The sequence below is a fragment of the Herpailurus yagouaroundi genome, unplaced genomic scaffold (genome assembly GCF_014898765.1).
Source record: "Herpailurus yagouaroundi ecotype Mexico unplaced genomic scaffold, PumYag 165, whole genome shotgun sequence".
Taxonomy (NCBI): domain Eukaryota; kingdom Metazoa; phylum Chordata; class Mammalia; order Carnivora; family Felidae; genus Herpailurus; species Herpailurus yagouaroundi.
Window position 1 is genome coordinate 260085 of NW_024412406.1, and position 22832 is coordinate 282916.

The window sequence follows — 22832 nt, forward strand, 5'->3', positions numbered from 1 at the left end:
TTTACAGTTTATTTATTTTGAGAGAAAGAGATCAAGCACGTGGTGGGGAGGGGCAGAGAGAGAAGGAGAGAGAATTTCAAGCAGGGTTCAGGCTGTCTGCACAGAGCCCGATGAGAGCCCACGAACCATGAGATCATGACCTGAGCAGAAGTCAGATGCTTAACTGAGTGACCCAGGTGCCTCTAATTAATACAGCATTAAAATAAGTTTTAATATCTGCTAAAACAAAACTCCCCTTCATTTCTTTTTTTTCCCCCCTTAAAAATTTCTTGGATTCATTTTTCCCACTAGGAAATTTTAAAAATCATTTTATCAGGGTTCTATTGCAATTTTGATTAGAATTGCTTAATTCTGGGATAATTTTTATATATTACATCATTATGACATCTGCCTATCTAGAATCATGGTATAGCTCTCCATTTAAACAAGTTTCCTTCTTTGTCTCTCAGTACAATTTTGTAGTTTTCCCTCACTAAAGATCCTAGAACTCTCTAAATTCATGCTTATTTTTTATTGCATCATGAACTGTGATCTTGTATCTGCTATAATTTCTTCAATTGGTTATTGCTGGCTACTGAGAAGTTACTGATTTTTTAAATTTTATGTTGTATCTGACCACCTTTCTGAACTCTCACTGATTTCTAATATTTTTTTACTTGATTCTCTTAGGTTTAAATTTATTCCTTACAGGTTTGGTAGAATTTATGTATGAAACTGTCTTGGCCTGGTTCTCTTGTGAGGAGTGGCTCTTTGGACTATACCATTCCTTCCATGGTTCTAGTCTCTTCAGGCTTCCTGCCTCTTTGAGTCAACTTTGCTAATTTAAAGCTTCCCCCCAAAATCTTCCTTTAATCCAGATGTTCCAGTGTAATAAGTTTTATTGAGTATTAACTTACAATTGTTAATTTTTTTTGGATCTATGCTTATAATCTTTGTCTCATTACTAATATTCTATGCATGTTGTTGGCAAGATTTGCCTATGTTTTGTTGAACTTGCAAAGAATCATCTTGTCATTTATTCATTTAGTGGTGGTTTTAAAACTTTCCAAGTCCCTTACTTTTGGTGCTTAGAGGACATACAGCAAAGTACACAATATAGCCTGGAGAGCATGTCTCTGGAGCAGACAGCCCAGGCTCAATTCTGTTTCTGCCAGTTACCAATTGAGTCACTCTGGACAAGCTATTTAACTCCCTATGCCTCAATTTTCTCATCTACACAATGCAGATGATAATGGATGATAATAGTACATATGTCACAGCAAATTATAAAGATTAGATGAGCATCACATAGAAACTACATTAAATTGTGCCTGACACATGATGGCTCATACACAGATAGAATCTGCTATTATCATCATATCTTTATTTTTTCTTCCTATTCTTTAATTTTATTTTGTTGAAACTCTATTTCATTTATATTTGATTTTTCTTCTTTAAAAAATAAAAGCACGTAAAGCCAAAAATTTTCCTCTATTAAAGATAGGACCATGTATAGTCTTCTTGTTTCCTTCTATTTCTAGATAGTCTGTTATTATAGTTTGATTTCCTCTTTCATCTAACAACTACTTAAGATTTTTTTAAATTTCCATATGGTAAATTCTTTTTAGTTATCCTTTTGTATTAACTTCCAGGTGGCAGTCTGAGAAAGAAACCTTATAAATTTTTTATTCTTTATATAAACTCCATTTTAATTGTGTTGCTTTAAAAGTTTTATTATAGGAGAGCCTGGGTGCCTCAGTCAGTTAAGTGTCCAACTCTTGATTTCGGCTTTAGCTGTGATCTTCTGGTTCGTGAGTTCAAGCCTCACATGAGGTTCCATGCTGACAGTGCTGAGGGGCTCCATGCTGAAAGTGTGGAGCATGCTTGGGATTCTGTCTCTCCCCCTCTCTCTCTGTCCCTTCCCCATTTGTGCTCTCTCTCTCTCAAAATAAATAAATAAATACTTTAAAAATTTTTTTTAATTATTTCTAACTATTTTCAGTTCAAATGCTTTCATACTCTTTTATCAAATATGTCCATGGTTATATTTCCATTTTGGATTATATAACAAAGTATTCTATAAAATAATTTTTTATTACATTTAATGAGTTTTGACTTAAATCATACTAGGTTGATATTGGAATTGCCACCTTTGCTTTAGATTAGTTTTCATTTGCCTGAAAAGATTACCTCTTTAAATGTTGTAACAGATTAATAAAAAGCTCCATCAATTTGTGTAAGGGCTTTTATCATAAAATAATAGGCAAAGGCAAGTGAAAATTTATACTGTGCTCTAAGAGATCCAGAACAAAAATGTATTAATGTAGATTGCTTTCTATTGTTTGAAATCTATATATTGAGAATCTATTCAAAATATTTTATAACAGTTAAGTCAAGTTATCTCTTGGCACTTGTTCAAGGTTGCCATTAAGAAAATAATTTGACAGCCACTGGCAAGAAACAGACATGTTAGTAAATAGTGTCTGTGAATGTTTACAGAATGTGTCATCTGAACTTCAATCACACAGGTAACTTATCCCTAATGAGTAAACCCCAAGGAAACCAGATCAAAGAAACAAGCTTGTGAGCTCTTTATAACTGATCACAGCCAGAGATTAGAGGTCAAAAGTAAACACTAAGACTGTCAGCAAGAGAAAACTAGAAAAGACAACAGGAAAGAAATTTTAGGGATAAAGCTACCCCTACCATGCCCCTTCCCCTCCCCCCTGTCAACCCCAGCAGTCTTATCACCAACAACTATATCCAAGTACTAGCAGATGAAACAGAAACTGCCCCTTCTGGGGAATTATAATAACAAATATTTTAGTCATACTCACGCATCATAATCTTGAATGACCAGTCCCACAGACCAGATAGCAGTCAAATACTCATTAACACCATTGGGGCTGATGTAATGAAGGGAATCAGGAGACCTTGGGTCGCCATTCGAGCCAGTGAAGTCCACTCCCACCTGCCAAATAATAATCGCAGCCCTTAATAAGGAAAAGCCTACACTCGATGTCCAGGAGATGAAACAAATATTCATCCCAGAGCCTGCTGCTACCATTTTCTAACAAATGCCTGGGCCTACCAGTTTTTCCACAGACAAACAATTAAAGCTTCAGCATGAAACAATCTGTTATTCCTATTTTTTCTAGATGCCTCAAATCCATGACTTTAGATGTAGGGCTTATTTTTGTATGTTGTTTGACTAATGCTTCTATAATTTTAAATTGCTATAGGACATATTTGCTTTCCATCAGAAGAAACAGATCTGACCAACAAAGTTGAAAGCTTGTGGATGAGTTTATTAGACAACCTGTCTGAGGAGATCATACTAAACAGCTTGTATAAATTTCATCACTAAGTCAGTTTTACAGGCAAGGATAGAACACTGCAAAATGGTAGGAAAAAGTAATATGTTACACGACTTTTGAAAAAGTCAGTGTTACTTACAGTAAAATTCAGCTGACATCCTCCCATAATATAGTCAAGGAATGTGCATTCCACTGTAATCTAAAAACAGACAGCACTGTTAAAATTAAAACTCTTTTACTATACAAGAGATACAAAGAGCTCTCTGGCATACGTTTTTAACAGTTTAGAAACTGAACAAAACATGATATAAGCATGTGGAAACCACCCCAGCATTTGAGTTTAAGGTACCGCTGCCCCTACTTGTCATGAATTTGTATGATTTTAATTTGAGATAATTAAATCAATGTTAAGATTAGAATATTAATGGCCAAAGATGAAATCACTTTAGGTTTTAAGAAACTGGCAATGAATCTAATATGTTGAGACCTTTAATAAGCATAATAATTGAATTTTTTTAATAAAAAACAAAACCAGAAAAACCTCATTTGTTTGTTGTAAGAAATCTCTTGAATTTTTCCCTCTCTTTACAATATCTCAACTCGAAATTATGACCAGGATAGATGCACTGGGTCAGGTCGTTTCTGCTAATGCTCTGGGAAAATATCATGATGCTTCATATTTCTTACAATAAGGAAAAAACTTTAATAATCTTTTCTTTTGCTAAAAAGTTGTCAAACCTTGGAACCAAATTTACTTGAAAGATTTCTTTACTATTTCCTACTCTCTTCTTTTCCTTAAGGGTATCCAGATGCTCATGTGATTTTCAATTGCCCAAAATTCAATTCATATTTCTTAAGAAAAAAATTTAATATTCTTTGTCTGTTTGCTTAATAGATACCATATTGAAAAAAGAACTTGAAATGGGATCTCATTACACTTACTATAAATGGTCAATATCAACTAACCTCACAATGTTTCACACTGATAACACCTGAATTCTTGTAGCTTTTCTTCTTTTGCCTCTTTTTTTCATTTATGCATTCAAATTCCACCTATAGGAAGAAAAGACAAAATGTTAATTCTTTCTAGCAATACTAAAAATGCCAATGTGGGCCGCCTGGGTAGCTCAGTTGGTTAAGCATTCGACTCTTGGTTTCGGCTCAGGTCATAATCTCACAGTGCTTGAGTTCAAGCCCACATCGGGCTCTGTGCTGACAGTGCAAAGCCTGTTTGGGATTCTCTGTCTCCCTCTCTCTCTGCAAAGTGTCTACCAAGTGGCAGGCACTATTCCAGGCACTGAAAACAGAGATGGTAAGATATGGCCTTGCCTTTGAAGAATAAGAGTAGGTAAACCTTGCCATGGCAGCAACATTAAAAGCCTCATTCTGTCATGGAGGAGGGAAGGATCAAGATAGTTGGATTTAGGAAAACTCTACATGATCCATAAAGTATTACAGAGTTGGTTGTTCATTCAATATCTTCTAAAAGTAGTTCATTTACTGATTCTGAAGGATAGTGACAACAATCCAGATCACTCTTCATATTTAGTTCTTTTAGGTAGCTTGCTTTTTTTGAATTGTTCAGATTTTTAGCATTTGCCATTAGTTCTGCTTTAAAAAAAATCTTTAGGATATTTACAGCTGAATTTTGCTGTTTTAATTAAACTACTAGGTATGATTTTTTAAAGTTTATTTATGTATTTTGAGAGAGCATGAGAGCATGCGAGTGAGGGGGAGGGACAGAGAGAGAGAACCCCTAGCAAGCTCTGTGCTTGGGGCTCAATCTCATGAACCATGAGATCATGACCTGAGCTGAAATCAAGAGTTGTAGGCCTAACTGACTGAGCAACCCAGATGCCCCTAACCCATTAGGAATGATTTTAAAAGCCTTTCATACTTCACACAAACATTTTTGTATAGTCTACTTCTAGTACCTGGCCTTTGTGACCAGGGAGTAGGGACAGGGCAATAGATCTCTATGTGACCAACTAAAAATTCTAGTCTCATTATGTTTGTTTAAAACTCATTTCTCCCCATTACTTAAACCAAATGGCTCATAAGTGTTATTTATTTATTTTGTAGTTACGTTTTGATCTAAAACTATCAGTATCTTTTAGATCACCTCACTTACATGACTAGGTAAAAAAGACCTCATCTAACCATAACCTCTTATGTTTTCAAAATCAAAGGCTATATGCATGAACATTATGCAGGTAATAAACAATTCATATTATTCTATTTTAAGTAAGCTATAAAGAGAATTAATAGCTTATCTCATTCAAACTAGAAAGGAAATAAGATGGGAGCAATTGATAAATTTTACTTATAAAATGCTCTGGAATAATTTTTAGGCACCTCGGCTTTAGAGACAGGAAAGTTTCAGAAGCACTTTTAGCAATATGTTGGGATGCTAAATAATAAACTGAATGTAGTTAAAGCACATTAATGATCTTGACAAAATTAGTGCCATTAGATGGAGGCTTAATATTACATAATTTGAAATACCATAATTATCCTTTTATCCTTCCCTTCAGTGAAGAAAAGTCGGAGAGAAGAATGAGAGGCATATTGTAAAAGCGGGTCCAAAAGGAACATAAATGTACACAGATCAAGCCCAGGTATTTATCTAGTGTTGTAGAACTTAATTATTATGACTAATGAAATACCAAATGCTTTAAAACTAGGGTTTTCCAATCAAACCACATATGTTGTCTGAAGCCAAAGGAAACCAAACCTCTAAATACAAATGTAAACTTATACTCCAAGATGAATTTTGGATCATCCAATTACTACACAAATAAAATCCACAGATTTCATAGCATTTTATAATACAGAGTAAAACCATGGCAAACTGTTTGCTATACCAAGGGGGGGAAAAATAATAAATACATGGCCAACCATAAAGTACATTCAAATGACAAAGATGTAACTTACAGGTGAGTTTCTGGAGGCTTCTTTCAGTTTTGTCATGGTGGTTTGAAATGTTCCAATGAGATCATGTGACCCATCATTATCATAATCATAGCACTCTACCTAGAATTAAGTATAATAAGAATATATAAAAATCAACAAAATTTTGTTTAAAAGGATTGGCTGCAATAATTGAGACTTACCAGGAAGTGCCCTTTCAATTAAAATAAGTGAAAATGTTTATTATGCAGCTCTACTTAGAGAAGTAGGAAGTAACTTCCTGGAGGAGTAATACTGAAACACTTCAAACCCCAGCTATCCTTGGAATGGGGCTCTAGGATAGATCATAGGTAGACAAAAAGTACAAATATTGTTTAAATTCCATATTAAGCAGTTCCCAGTTCACCATCATGTTCTTTATAAGAGCTGATAAAATCAAAATGAAATTACGTCTTCTTTCTCATCCACTTCTTTACTTTGTTATCACTATACAATGACTAAAAGCCATCATCTGCAGGAAGAAAAGAAGTCAGATCCTAGACAGCTAAAAATTGTATAATTAAATCCTAGATGATTTAGAAATATGGAATGTTTTTCATCAGCTGCAATCTGGTAAGGCTAGGTTTGTATTCAGAGTTAGATATGATGAAGTCATATCTGCATCCTTCTGAGAATCACAAGTCTTACAATAAAAAAGATAATTCAAGGGAAAGAGTACTTGATCCATTGAGGAACTATCTATTCTAGGTCATATTGACTCTATTTCCATGTAAGACAGGGTGAATTCTAGTCTTACCAATGCCTCTGGCCAAATGTTTGCTCTTTCTTACAGCAGGCAGAAGAGAGCTGAGAGTATATTTGTTTATATTTTTGTTTTTGTTTTTATTTTTAAGTAGGCTCCACCCCCAGCATGGAGCCCAATGTGGGGCTTGAACCCACAATGCTGTGATTAACACCTGAGCTGAGATCAAGAGTCTGATGCTCAACTGAATGAGCCATCGAGGCACCCCAAGAGCTGCATGTAATTTTGTACCAAGTTGACAGAGTAACCAGAGGGTAAATATTCACAAGAATACCTAATTATTCATTGTAATGAAAAAATTAATGTGGTGTGAACTGTTAGCAAGGAGAGGTGTCCATTGTGATCACTGGATAACTAACATTTTTAGAGTGCTTTATAACTTCAGAACAGATTATCTCATTTCTGCAAACATTTTTATGTGCACTGCACACATTCTCTACTTAGGCTTGTGAAGTAGGCAAAGGAATTAAATAGTCGTAGAAGATGGTATGTTTTATTTGGTAAGCAATATAGGTAAAGCTATGCTGAGGGCACTTTTGAATTCTTCAAGAGCCTATGATTTAAAATAAAAGCCTATAGGAAGTGATCTGCCAAGAAAGCATCCTTTACAAAGTTATATTCATTGCCACGCTAAAATGCTTAGGGATTCTATATGTTCAGCCAGCAAAATGATTTACCTTCTTCTCAGTTCTATGAGAAGTGAACTAAGTGCCTATAACCAGGAGTCTTTCATTCCTTACTAATATTTTCATTAGTATTCAGGAAGACTAAAAACCAATCAATAAAAACAAGGCCCAGAATTGCAATTTTGAGTAACAGTAAAGAGTTTTTATTTTTAGAAACACTTTGGTCATGTACCAATTATGACAGTTTGATTCTTGCCTTATGTATCTTGTATTTAATTTTTAAACCAAAGCCCTTTATCTGACTCTTCAAAGTATCAGGAGAAAAGAAAATTAATGATCTTACTATTTTTTTTCTAGAGAAATAAAATTAAGATAAAGCCAAAACACTTAATATTTTCATGCATTTTTAATGCATTTCTTTAAATTATGGAAAATAGAACTGGACCTTTTTTTTTTTAGGCAAGCTCTATACCCAATGTGGGGCTTGAACTCACCACCCCAGGATCAAGAGTAGCATGCTCTATGGACTGAGCCAGCCAGGTGCCCCCAAATTTTGCATTTTAGATTTGCATTCAGCAAACTCCAATTTATATATAAGATCAAGCTTTGATAAGGCCAATTTTATTTTTAAGAAGCTTATGAACACCTAAAACTCTTCATATGTTTAGCCTGCCTGAGACTTCAGGGAATGTTAAAATATTTTTAAACTGTAATTTCTGATAGCACACTATAATAAATATACAGGAAAACCTCACTGTTGCCCCACTGAAGGCAAATGTTTGGCGCTAAAGAAAGATGTAACATTTATAATACTGGCATATGGTCAGATATAGTTTGAGGTAAACGATATAATAATTTAATCGTTTAATTTCTCCATTTAATTTGGCCATTTAATTTCTCGTCTCAAAAATACAAAAACTAGTACTATTGGCTGTTTTAAACAACAGTATCAGCAGTGCTTATGAAATTGAAATATATGCATATATACATATGCACATATGTATATATGTAAAAGAATGTACACACCACACAATACTACATTCACTAAGGCATTCCCATTTTAGGCAAGGTGGTAGCATGCATGATTATTTCTTTTATTCATTTGATATTATGAAAATAATAATACATGCTGGAGTGATAACACTGGCACGTTCACACAGCAAATTACCAATTATTCTGACTCTATTCTGTGCTCTAATGCTCTTTGCTACACCTCTAAACAGTTTCCAAACACCACAAGAATCACAGATGTATGACTTTGTGATATTGCAAAGAAATAGAGAACTAAAGAAAGACAGTCATGATATGGCAAACCAAATTGTGTACAGTTAAAACAAACTGAGAAACTTTTAAGAACGGAAGACATTCATCAGAGAAAGCTCATAAAATCAGTTTACTTACTATAATAAAATAGCCCTGTAAGCATGCCACTGTGTGCAAAAGAAAGTTTAAAAAACATTGTTTCATTGTTAACATATTATTATAAGCAACCGGTTATGTTTTAGGCATTTTTCCCCCAGCCTTTCCTGTTTCTCAGAGCTAATAAAGTATCAACTTACTATTTTTTTTAATCTTTATTTATTTTTGAGAGAGACAGAGAGAGACAGAGAGAGAGAGTATAAGCAGGGGAGGCACAGAGAGAGAAAGGGAGATACAGAATCCAAGGCAGGCTCCAGGCTCTGAGCTGTCAGCACAGATCCAGATGCGGGGCTCGAACTCACGGACCACAAGATCATGACCTGAGCTGAAGTTGGACACTCAATCGACTAAGCCACCCAGGTGGGTGCCCCTCAACTTACTATTTTTAATGTGAAATGCAAAAGTTTAATATGACAATACAAAGTAATTTTTAAAACTACTGTTCTATTTATTTGTTACCTAAATTTTCACTGCTGTTTGAAATACAACATAAATCATACTTATATTGCTTTTCAATGTTTATTTATTTATTTTGAAGGTGGAGGGGCACAGAGAGAGGAAAAGAAAGAATCCCAAGCAGGCTCTACCCTATCAGCACAGAGTCCAATGTGGGGAACTCACGATCCGTGAGATCATGACCTGAGGTGAAATAAAGAGTCAGCGCTTAACCAATTGAGCCACCCAAGCGCCTCTATATTGATTTCTGAAGTTCTCTGTCAACTGAGGACAAATTTTTACAGAGCTAAGGAATGAAACCGTTTTCAATGTAACAGTATCTATTCTATGTATATTGGTTTATAAAACTTCTACTTTCATTAATTTAATCCTTCTTTTTTTTTGTAACATAGATATTATTTTCTCTATTATATAAATGAAGAAGTCAGATCCCAAGATCCCTTATCTGGTTGAAAGCCTAAGTCAAGACTTGAACTATATAGCCTGACACAAAATCCAGTGTTCCATGCCATCACCTTTCCTGTTTTTACCATATTCATTACCAAAGGAAAAAGAAAACAAAAACACCCACTTCAGTTTGCTGACTCTAAACACAAGAGACTTCTATCTAGAATCTTATGTAAAGAGACTCTAGGGGTGCCTCATTTGCTCAGTAGGTTAAGTGTCCAACTTTGGCTCAGGTCATGATCTCACGATTTGTGAGTTCGAGCCCCGCGTCAGGCTCTGTGCTGACAGCTCAGAGCCTGGAACCTGCTTTGGATTCTGTATCTCCCTCTCTCTCTGCCCCTCCTCTACCCCCTCACAGTCAGTCTCTGTCTCTCAAAAATAAATAAAACATTAAAAAAAACAAGAGAGTCTAGTAAAATATGTCTTAAAAATAATAAATATTTTCTGTTAAATAGCTATAAATTAAACCATTAAAAAAAATTCTTAGTCACCTGCTTCTACTCCCTGTACCCACCCTGCTCTCCTAACACTTTATACTAAAGCTATCTAAAAGTTTTCAATGAATAATATCTTGCTCTGAAAATACAATGGAAAATGCCACCACTATTCTCTTTTGCTGCTCCTCTCTGCTATAGGGGGAAGCTTTGGGTTTTTAGTTAAAGTAACATCTGCTTTTATCCACAAGGGCCATACCAAAGTCAAAGATTGCAGTTAAAGATTCATTGCAGAGCAAATGAATCTTATTAAAAGGAGGAAAGATTTAAATTGGACATTCTATTTTTTAAAATGAAGAGTAAAATAAAAATCACAATGTTTGATTAAGCATTAGGTCAACATATCAGTCAAACATATCTACTCCTTTGAACTATTTACTTACCAGAGACATTTCTCTTTTAGTATTCCTAAATAAAAATACAATTCAATCCTTACAGGTATCTATTACATCATTAACTTTTATTAAATACTATCTAATCTATTAGTTTTATGAAAGACGTATGTGTGTATAAATAACATCCACATAAATTCAAATTACCTTGATAGTTTTGTCCATATCTCCATAGCACAGGGAGTTAAGAGAGATTTTAAAAGGCCTCCAAACAGGATTCAAGTTATTTTTAATAACCTGTAAAGATTCCAAGACTAGTTAGAAAAATATTCAGTTCATTAACATTTTCCCTTCCTTTTCCTAGATTCTTGCTATACTCTCACAATCATCCTTCACCTCTTCACCCAGTCAACTTTTTCAATGAGAAACTAGGTAGGACAATATTATACAATTGTTATAAGAAAAATGTGACAGATACATTCTGAGAAAAGAAAAAACTACTTGGAAAATTTATTTTACCCATCACAAGGTACATTTAGAAACTACTAATAGTTGATTCTGTTGGAAACCAGGGTTTTCATTGCAGGACATAGAAGATTCAAATTTGGAATAAAAAAAGTATGAGAAAGAATCTGGGTTGGACTTGAAATGAAAATAGTCTAAATTGATGACTTAAAATTGTTATAAATATACATACACATAATAAACAGATATACACAAATACACATTTCCTAGCTCTGTCCATTGAAAAGACCTGAATGCAATGACATCTGGGTAGCAATGAGTACATCTAGCACCACTCTCTTAAGGGTTGATGGGGGATGGGAGGGAGGGGAGGGTGGGTAATGGGTATTGAGGAGGGCACCTTTTGGGATGAGCACTGGGTGTTGTATGGAAACCAATTTGACAATAAATTTCATATATTGAAAAAAAATAATTTATTTATTTTTAATTTACATCCAAGTTAGTATATGGTGCAACAATGATTTCAGGAGTAGATTCCTTAATAGCACTACTGTCTTAAAGGAACTGGGTTCCTCAAGAGAAATGGCTCATTCTGGACCTGGGATAGGGTGAGCACAAGGTGACCTGAGAATATACTTTAATATAAAGTAAGAGAATGAAGGGTGTCTGGCTGGCTCAGTCTGAAGAGCATATGACTCCTGATCTGGGGGTAATGAGTTTGAGCCCCACATTGGTATAGACACTACTAATAAATAAATAAATAAATAAATAAATAAATAAATAAATAAACAAGCTTAAAAAAAACATAAATATGGGGCACCTGGGTGGCTCAGTTGGTTAAGCATCCAACTTTGGCTTAGGTCATGATCTTGTGGTTCTTGAGTTCAAGCCCCGCTCAGGCTGTGCTGACAAGACAGAGTCGCCTGCTTCAGATTCTATGTCTCCCTTGCTCTCTGCCCCTCCCCTGTTCATTCTCTCTCTCTTTCTCTCTCTCTCTCAAAAATAAACATTAAAAAATTTTTAAAAATTAAAAACAGTAAACATAAATAAATAAATAAATAAATAAATAAATAGTAATGCTTAAAGACTAATGGGGTCATGTTAAAAGAACCCAGGAGCCTTTGACATCACTCTCCCTGGTCAAACTTGGATTAATTTGAACTGCAAAAATAATGACCATAATGATTTGTGACACAAATACGCTGCTATAAAAGTCATGAGTCTATGATGATACTAAAAATAAAAAAAGGATGTGGGAGAGGAGAGATGAAAGAAGAGTATCTGCTATTATATGTAAAGGGATAAAAGATTTAGAAAAAAATCACTATTTTATAACCCCTAATATAGGATGGATCATCACTGGACAGGTGATATGCTAAAGAACAATTTATTCGTTCAGTCTCAAAGTATCACACCACAGATCACTTATTAATTACAAAGTTTAAAAAATGGGACTTTATCATAGTAAGATCTGGTGGTCACCAGCTTAAACAAGTAGAACAAGGTTGGCAACATCAATACTGGACAACCTGATACTATGGGTCCCTTGATGATGCAAAGCAAGATGCACACATAATGTTCTTGATGGAAATGCTTGATTTGGATACAATCGTAAGGAAACAGAAGACTCAGAATGTTGGACACACTAGCCTTGATTATTCAGGAGATTCAATGGCATGAAGAAAGATATAAGGCAGATAGGGAGAAGAATCGTATATACTGGGAACATAAGAACCCAATGCAAAATGTGAACCTTGAATTGATCCTGGACAAAACTATACACACACACACACACACACACACACACACACACACACACACACATTTGTGTGTGTGTGTGTGTGTGTATAATGTGTGAGACAACTGGGGAAATCTGAAGTGAAAGGATATACTGGGTGATATTATGAATCCATATTCATTCTCTCAAGTGTAGTTGTGTAGGAGAATGCCCTTGTTCTTGAGAAATACCTGTTGTAGTATTAAGGTGAAGGGAATTGATACCTGAAGCCTACATTAGGACAGTTTTGCAAATGGGAACTATATGTGTGCATGGGTGCATGCATGTGAGTGTGTGTGTGTGTGTGTGTGTGTGTGTGTGTGTGTGTAAGTGAGAGAGAAAGAACACACATACAGATATGACCAGTTGGTAAGTCTAGGTGAAGGATACACAGGTATACATTTTAGTGCTTTTTACAGGGTCTTAAATATTTCAAAATAAAAATTTTGCTAATAATTCAGCATAGTAGCACTTCCTCATGAAAAGAAGAAAAAAATGAAAAAAATGAGTATGTTGATCTTGCATCTCTGGCTATATATGTCTGAACTCAGATTGATATTTTTATAAATATAAATTTTTTTAAAATTTAGATTACTAGAATTCCAACAGAAACCTCAACTCTACTTTTTCAAATTCAGATATTCACCTCTGTTCGATGAACCATTAGCCAGTTTCCATCAGATGTCTGCTTGTGGAATTCCAGGTATGGATCTGACTTTCCAAATAGATCCTACATTAAAAAAGAGAAATCAATTCTTCTCCTTTGAAACCATGTAAAACCATACTTTATACATGTTACGTGTTAGCAATATCAAAAGTCTAACTCCATAGTACAGATATATACAGCACAGTACAGTAGTAAATACAAATCCCATCACCTTCCTCATGAACTTATAAACTTGTGGATGTCTACAAGGGGAACTATTAAGGCATTTGTGATAAATGCTCATAATCCTATGTATCACAACTTCACTTCTCAAAAAACATGAGAACATTGCTATAAAATATAATGAAGAATAGGACCCATAATCAATAAAATATGTTTTGGGATTGTTTTCATTATTAACAGTATTCATTTGCATAGCACTGAATAGTTTGATATAAATGCCATCCTAAACATTAGTCATACTATATGAAGGGCAGAGCAGTTATCAGCAATAAAATGGATTCAGAGAGGTTAAATAACTTTGCCAAGATCACACATCTAATTTAATTGATGGATCTGAGTCTTGACTTTATATGTTATCCTTCTATGTCCAACACTCTTTTCCCAATTCCACACATTTCTTTACATACATAAGGGAGTAGAGGTAAATACGTAGAGTGCATAATAGAATTATTTCAAGGGTACAAAATACATCTTCTTTTTCCTCTGTAATTCACCACAGCACCTGTATAATGCTGAAGCACACTGAGTGTTCAAAAATACCGTTATCACTATCCTCAACACACACACACACACACACACACACACACACACACACAGATAAAATTCTGGAAGAATGACCAAATCACTCACAGAGGTCAAACTTAAGCAGAGATTATAAATGATTTTGTTTTCTCATTTTTGTTTGTTTTCATTTTGAAATTTCCATACTCCTTAGAATATATTACTTATTATTTGTCAAAATGAAAAGACACCTGTTACATCAGGTAACACTTTTTACTTTTTTACTTTTTTTACTTTTTTACTTTTTAAAATTTTTTTAATGTTTATTTATTTTTGAGAGAGAGAGAGAGACACAGCATGAGAGGGGGCGGGGCAGAGAGAGAGGGAGACAGAGAATCTGAAGCAGGCTCCAGGCTCTGAGCAGTCAGCACAGAGCCTGATGCTGGGCTTGAACTCACAAACAGTGAGATCATGACCTGAGCCAAAGCTGGACACCTAACCGACTGAGCCACCTAGGAGCCCCAAAAAGACACCTGTTAACTCCACAGTAATGTATGCAGTTAATGTCCTTGAACTGAAGATTTTCTGAGTCCTAAATTAACCTCAGTATTAAATTAAGAACTAAGATAATGTTACTTCCCTCCTCAGCAGTTCAATGTCAAGCAAGTAACATATTTGGTACAGTCAAAAATATAAACACAAGGGTGCCTGGCTGGCTTAGTCTAAAAAGCATGTGACTCTTGACCTTGGGGTCATGAGTTTGAGCCCCATGTTGAGTGAGAATACTTAAATAAATAAACTTTTAATATATATATGGGTATATAAACACAAAGGCTATGCAGAACTTTTAAAATTTAACCTTATCGCTAAGAAGAGTCTTAAGAATCAGGGGCGACTGTGTGGCTCAGTCGTTTAAGCATCCAACTCTTGGTTTTGGCTCAGGTCATGATCTCAAGGTTCATGGGATGGAGCCCTGCATCGGGGTCTGTGCTGACAGCACGGAACCTGCTTGGGATGCTCTCTCTCTCCCCCTCCCCTGCTTGCCCATATGCGCATACTCTCCCTCTCTCAAAATAAATAAATAAACTCTAAAAAAGAATCAGTGTAATAAGTCTCTCTGTGAACCATTTTATAATAGCACTTTACAAAAGTTAACTTTCTAAAAACACATTAATGTACCCTGTCTGGCCTATCTTAGAAATAAACCTATGAGAAGGGCAGAATATCATCATTATCATTCTGAAGGTTAGACAACAAACGTTGTTTAAAAGTTCATGAAGTTGTCAGTAGTAGAATTAAAATAAGAATTATAAGTTCCTGACTCAGACCTCCATAACATGTTAAGTGATGAAAGCAAGGTGGAGGAAGTGTGTATATGTACATTATATATATGTATATACACACACATATATATACACACACATATATATACACATATATACACACACATATATATGTATGAAGGTATATATGTATGTATGTTACAGTTATCCAAGGCCTGGGGGTAGGGAATATAAATACAAATACATACATACATACACACATACATATCTATCTATATGGACATATCAATATACACACACATATACATATGTGTATACACAGAGACACATAAATTACATAAACATACACACACACAAAAATCTTAGATTTTTTATAAAATTAAACAATTAAACCATAGAACAAATTTAAAAAAATTACTACCTACCAAGACAAAAAAAGAAAAAAGAGTGGATGGGGAAAGATGCTAAATTTCTTGACTATATCTAATAATATAGATTTGGCTTTGAAACCTTATAAATCTTTTACATAATTATAAAAAAAAGTTAAATTTTTAAAAATTGAAATAATCCCTAAATTTCAAAAGCAAAATTCAATTGTGTGTCATTGTGATAGAATAATAACTAAAAGATTTCTTTAAACCAAAAGAATTTGAAAATACAACCCATGTAGAATATATAACCCTAAAAACAAAAACAACTTCAAAGAGGGGTGCCTGGCTGGCTCAGTTAGTAGAGCATGCAGTTCTTGATCTCAGGGTCATGAGTTCAAGCTTCACATTGGGTATAGAGATTATATATATCAATCGATTAATCAATCAATAAAATTTTAAAAAAGAATTTCAAGGGGCGCCTGGGTGGCTCGGTTGGTTAAGCGTCCGACTTCGGCTCAGGTCGTGATCTCATGGTTCGTGGGTTCAAGCCCCGCATCAGGTTCTGTGCTAACATCTCAGAGCCTGGAGCCTGCTCCTCCCCCACTCATGTGCTGTGTGTGTGTGTGTGTGTCTCTCTCTCTCTCAAAAATAAATAAACATTAAAAAAAATTTTTTTAAAGAATTTCAAAGAAAGCTCAAACTGTTTCCAGTAAAAATATTGTTAAAGATAATGTGGATAATTTTATTCTGAAACTATTAGATATTATAAAAGGCACAAAAGATAAACAGTTATGTTAACATCCTTACGAAATGAGATTTTCAGCGTAAGATACAGGAGGTGTAAATATAGAATTAAAGAAGTAAAGCCCTGTAATTCTGTATCTGAACTGGAAATAGCTGTATAAATTTATGATTTAGTTTTCTTTTAAATTTTTTTTTCAACGTTTATTTATTTTTGGGACAGAGAGAGACAGAGCATGAACGGGGGAGGGGCAGAGAGAGAGGGAGACACAGAATCGGAAACAGGCTCCAGGCTCTGAGCCATCAGCCCAGAGCCCGACGCGGGGCTCGAACTCACGGACCGCTAGATCGTGACCTGGCTGAAGTCGGACGCTTAACCGACTGCGCCACCCAGGCGCCCCTAGTTTTTCTTTTAAAAACAAAAACAAAAACAAAACAGTCTTTCCTCTGTCTACTAAAAAGCCTTAGAAACAATAAGTGGCAATAATCAACAATAAGCACCCCTAGCACCAGACTGGTCTCTAAACAACAATTTCCACTAAAACATAATAAGGCTTCTTTTAATCTGCCAGTCTGGGGAAGAAATTAGATAAAATAATCCTGGAACATCTTGTCATGCCACAAAACAATGAAGCTATCCAAAGATTCCTGGAGATATGCCAGTTGACTTCAGGAACAAATTTAAAGAGATTCCCAAAGGCCAAAGTTAATGTAATTTAAGCATCAATAAAAGTTCACTGATAAAGAGCTCATATAATACTAAAAATAAAAAACAACAAACAAATCCTCATTGTCACATTTAGAGGATGATAGGGAACCAACTTATTCTGAGAAATTGTATATATTGGGGGGGAATAAATCAAACATTTTAATTTGCTTCCTGTACAATAATATCTCAGAATAAATAAATACCCAGTGTGGGTAAGAATACTTCTCTTTATGGAACTATCCTCATTAATAAATGAAGAAGCAATGATAGAGTGAGAATCTCACTATTTAAAGGACTCTTAATAAAATAATACATCTAGGTAGTACAGTTATCATCAATATTCACTAACATCCCAAAAAGACAGAACTCATCAATGTGAGCCTCCTGATGTAATGCCACCACCTATGAAACTGCCGTAACAAAATACCATCAAAATATCATCAGATCATTCCTCTAGATTCAATCACCAGCTTATATAAATCAGGAAATAAAGGTAGAGAGATAAACATGTTAAATGATACCACAAGTATTTAATCAGTTATATGCAGAATATTAAAACATCCTTAGGACAAAGGAGTCAGTTTCTTTATTGAATAAATTGCATGATGGATGGATGGATGGATGGATGGATGGGTGGGATGTAGGGAGAAAATGAGGGGGAATAATGGAAAGAGGGAGGAAGGAAATAAAAGAAAGGGGGAATTTATGGATTAAAAAAGACTTAAAACATACCAACCAATTATAATGTTAAAAGAGTCTTTGGAGATACACCAGAATATTTACAGATGAAATGATATGATGTCTGGGAGGAGAGAAGGTAGATAGGGGTGGAGATAAAACAAAATTGGCCCTGAGTTAGAAGTGTTGAAGATGGGTGATGGGGACATGCAGATGTTTTTTAAATGCTATTCTTTGTATGTTTAATTTGCTCCAAAATAAAAATAGTTCCTGGCTACTAGTCTAAGATGTTTACAAAGTGAATTGTAAGGTAAATGCAAATGATAAAAATTTGATTGAATTATATAATTAGGTATAAAAATCACTCAAAGAATTATACTAATTCATGCCATAGACTAAGTTGTTGTGTTATTATGTACTGGTACTCCTCCTTCATTTAAAAAAAAAAAACAAAAACATTGACTTTTGGAGGTAAAGAGGAAAATCCATAATTAACAGAACATAAAATTTTTCCTTCTTTCCCTAAAGTAATCTAATAACACTCTCTCAAATATCTTTTACAATAACATTAATGCTTTTATTAACTCTTCTTTTAAGATAGACAAATCCTTTGATAACATCTAGAGGAAAGAGGTTAAGGAAAATAGATTCTGCTTAAAAATAGACTGAAAAGCAGAATTTGGAAGTAACTAAATACTAAGTGATGTTCAGATGATGGACTTCATAATGCTAATTGCATTATTATTTTTTTCAAAAAGGAATCAATGTGAAGCAAAACATGATATCCTTGTGGAAATGTGCATCAACTACTCACCTTATTGTCCAGTTTTCTTGCCTCCATTTCAAATAAGACCACTCTGTTATCCTTTATTTCTTCAGCTGAAATCTATAAGTGGATTTCATAAGGTAAGTGAAAGACAATATGTTTTAGGGGTTCGATAAACTTAGGAAGTACTGACTGATCGTTATTGTGAGTAAATCATACCTAGAGAACACTTTAAATTGAACTTTAAACTGAACTATCAGATCAATAATTTTCATCCAATGTAACTGAAAAACTGTTCTACTTAAAAACAAATTCCAGGCTATCATGACCCCAAGGGCAATAAAGCTAACTACTGTAATGCTCTCTGTCCCACAGAAGTCAACACCCCAAAGACACTTAACATTCTTCTGTCTCAGGAAATTTAAACCAGAGCAACAGTTGTGTGGTGAAATGTACTTGACAAGGACAATAACCCTCAAACATGGCCTCTCAGGGAGCCAGCCTTCTATTCTTGGATAAAGTTCAAAACTACTGCTCCAGGCAGTGATAACCTGGACAGAAACTCTGGAAGATAATTATCTTATTCTATTATTTAGGGGTACTTATTTAAAGTGTAGCATTATATAATTTGAAATCTAAAACAGTATAAACCATATACTCATTTGCCTAGGACCAATAATCAGCAATGGAAAAATCTGAGTGGACGGATGGGTTGCAGAGTGCAAGCACAAAAAAGATGGTTAAGAGTTGAGAGGCTCAATGGGCATGGCATGATATAGAACCGTTTGGAATAAAATCCATTATGCAAAGTTTCTGTCCTATTAAGGGAACTATGTTTGCTTGTAGAGGGTCAAACTGGTCCATTCAGATGATTAAGTTGTTTCTCTCTAGCTTGGGAATTTACACTTCCATGGGGGAGAGGCAAGCATCACCAAGGTGCACCTGATTCCATGAGTAACTTAAAAGACTCAAAGAAGGAATTCCCACACTGCATTTTTGTCCTCCTTTTTTGACCCAATACATTTCCCATTTTGTGATCATTATAAGGCAAGTGCCAATGAAGGGCAACATTCAAGATCAAATGATAAAAGCATGGCTACAGAGTATTTGTCTGGTATGTATAGTTTCAGCATGTCCTATCATGCTAAATGTTTTCAGGCAAAAGACACATATCTTATTGTTACCGTAATGGTCCCTTTCCCCGCAGGTTTGCCATTTTTAAGCACCAGTGGTCGAGTAAGCCTCTTACTGGACACAATCTGTTAAAATTGGAAAGTGATACAAAGAGCTATTTCACTTCAACATGTAAATTTTTAAGCTGAATGGTTTGAAAAAAGAGTTGAGTATAAAGTAGACTTAAGTCATTACATATGGAAACATTAAGTCAATTCCTTAAAGACTGAGAGATTATAAAACACATCTATTTATTTAAAACCCACAGGAAAAGATTTCCACGGAGCCAATCCTGACAGATACAATCTTCCCAACCGCTAGTTTCTTTATCAACTACTTCAAAGTTTAACTGCTTCCCTGTAATGGAAAAAGAGGGCCAGATTCTCTTCACATACACTAATCACTGACCTGAAAACCCTGTAGGTAAGAGGTGGGTCTCAGAACACTCAAAAATGGGATTCAATTTTTCAATTGACACATAACTTTGATATAACTCCCACAAAATATCATTTTGATAAGCAAACCATAAAAGACTCTTAAATACAGGAACAACCTTAGGGTTGAAGGGGTGACGGGCATTAAGGAGGGCTCTTTTTGGGATGAGCACTGGGTGTGATATGTAAGAGATGAATCACTGGGTTCTACTCCTGAAGCCAAGCCTACACTGTATGTTAACTAACTTGAATATAAATTAAAAAAAAAAAAAGGAAATTAAAACTGGAAAAAAACATATCATTTTGATTAAAACAATATAGTACTCTCAAACAGAGAGGTACTCTCAAACAGAACATCTCTGAAATTCATCATAATTTTAGCTACAATGTGATTTTTTTCCCAAAAAATAAATACTACTTTAATTTCCTCTTTGATACTATTCATTGAAGTTTTAGAAAACCAACCAGCTTTTGTGCTTGAGAATAGGAAATACCAAGATCCACAAACAATTCAACACTGAAAAATAAATAAATCTAAGCAATAAATGTCACCCACTGAAAAACAATGGCTGCTCCCTCCTGAGATCTTTCCAGCTGTTTTGCAATGGTCATGATCTCTCCTTAGAAGTCAGACTCTGAGCTAGGAGCTAAGTGGTGAGCCTACAGACATACCTGTACCCTGATAAAATCTGTCATATACTGGAAAGATGGATAACTAAGCAACTATAATACAATGTGGTAGATGTTAAGACAGAAGCAGTAGAGAGTACCAGCTGAGATTAGGGTTGTTCTCCAAACTATTCAAGGTGTTCAGAGGACGCTTACTAGGGGAGGAAGGCTTACACTGATGTACCTAATGTTTAGGAAGAGCAAGCCAGGTAGAGGGATGGTGTTGGGCCATCAGGGATCTAGTGGGACCAGTCACATTAGTTAGAACATCAGAGAAGTTGATGTTACTTTGAAAGCGTTTATGACTTAAACATAAGAACAAAACAGTACTGAAATATGTAAACAGGAAACCTGTAAATAGTACACAAAGCAGCTAGAGCAATGGTATTACTTACTGAAATGCTGAAATGACAAATGAAACATGTCTAAGAAAAAAAAGGAAAAGAAACACCCAACGCAAAAGAATTAATGGGCTCTGCCAAAAACACACAGTTCCTGCCCTTATGAAAAATAAGATAAATTATATAATGTTCAAACCAAACATATATATATGTATATATATATGAACCAGGGCTTTAAAGTGATTACATGTTTTTCAACTCTAAAAATTAAACTAATGAGCACTTATCAAAAATGCCCAATTCTCTGGTTAAAATTTAGACGCAAGATAGTACAACAGCTAATTATACTCACTTGCCCAAGGGTACATTCAAATTCTCCTAGGAAGTCATCATCACTCAGCACGATGGTTTTGTTGTCAATGTCATAAATCCCAAATTTCAATTTCTGAACCACTTCAAAGTAGTAATCAATAATAAATGTCTTGGAAAATGTGGGATTCAAGCAATTCTTAATCCTTTCTGTGCGATCAACCTATACTCCCCCCCAAGACAAAAAGTTTCTTCAGATCAAAATGCACTCACATTTTAGCATCTTGCTGTCCTACAGGTAACTAGATATAGGCATACTGGATAGGTAAAGGAAGTTTCTATACATAGATGAAAAATTCCGCAATCAAGGACAAACTTGCCTAAAAAAACTGCATTAAGAGATTGTTAATTTTAAATTGTTATTATTTTAACAATTCAAATAAGCACTTCACATTATCAAAAGAGCAATTCAGATTGCTTTTCATCTACAGAATTTAACATTACCTCATACCACTGTTGACCACTCGTATTCAAAAATAACACACATAAGGGGTCCGACTTTGACCCTACATCCATATCCAAAAGATTGTCACAGGAAATGCTCAGTTGCACCTTTGTAACGCATTGGGCAGCCATCTCTCGAGCTGTGAGAAAACCAAGGAAATGAGAAAGCCAATGAAATGGTGCCTTTAAGAAGTACATGCATGCTCAATGAAATAGTGGAATTCTTAGGACAAATTGTCAGAATAGGATCACAGAATAAACTTGCTAGAATATGACTGTCAATATATGCTCCTTGCCAATTCAGATGGCTATTAGCTCATCCCAGTGATGTTGCTTTAGTCAGATTCTCTTGCTGGGATGAAACTAATTTACTGTATGACAATAAGATGCAGCTTTTAAGATGGCCAATAAAACATACTAATCTTTTCACTTTATTAAAA

The 22832-nt window shown here is 34.8% G+C and overlaps 1 protein-coding gene across 3 annotated transcripts in view; it reads right to left on the reverse strand.

The window, feature by feature from the left end:
• CPNE3 (copine 3) overlaps positions 1 to 22832 on the reverse strand; it is a 48433-nt gene that overhangs the window by 11607 nt on the left and 13994 nt on the right. For 2 of the 3 annotated variants that reach the window (XM_040487448.1, XM_040487449.1), the window contains exons 2-11: positions 22393 to 22532; positions 21932 to 22111; positions 20147 to 20221; positions 19011 to 19082; positions 13671 to 13754; positions 10990 to 11079; positions 6231 to 6329; positions 4263 to 4349; positions 3436 to 3495; positions 2817 to 2950 (exon numbers count right to left, since the gene is read on the reverse strand). In XM_040487448.1, coding sequence (XP_040343382.1) covers positions 2817 to 2950; positions 3436 to 3495; positions 4263 to 4349; positions 6231 to 6329; positions 10990 to 11079; positions 13671 to 13754; positions 19011 to 19082; positions 20147 to 20221; positions 21932 to 22111; positions 22393 to 22524 — 1013 coding nt within the window. In that variant the 5' untranslated portion in view covers positions 22525 to 22532. The remainder of the gene's footprint in view (positions 1 to 2816; positions 2951 to 3435; positions 3496 to 4262; positions 4350 to 6230; positions 6330 to 10989; positions 11080 to 13670; positions 13755 to 19010; positions 19083 to 20146; positions 20222 to 21931; positions 22112 to 22392; positions 22533 to 22832) is intronic. The other variant, XM_040487450.1, reaches the window with a different exon arrangement.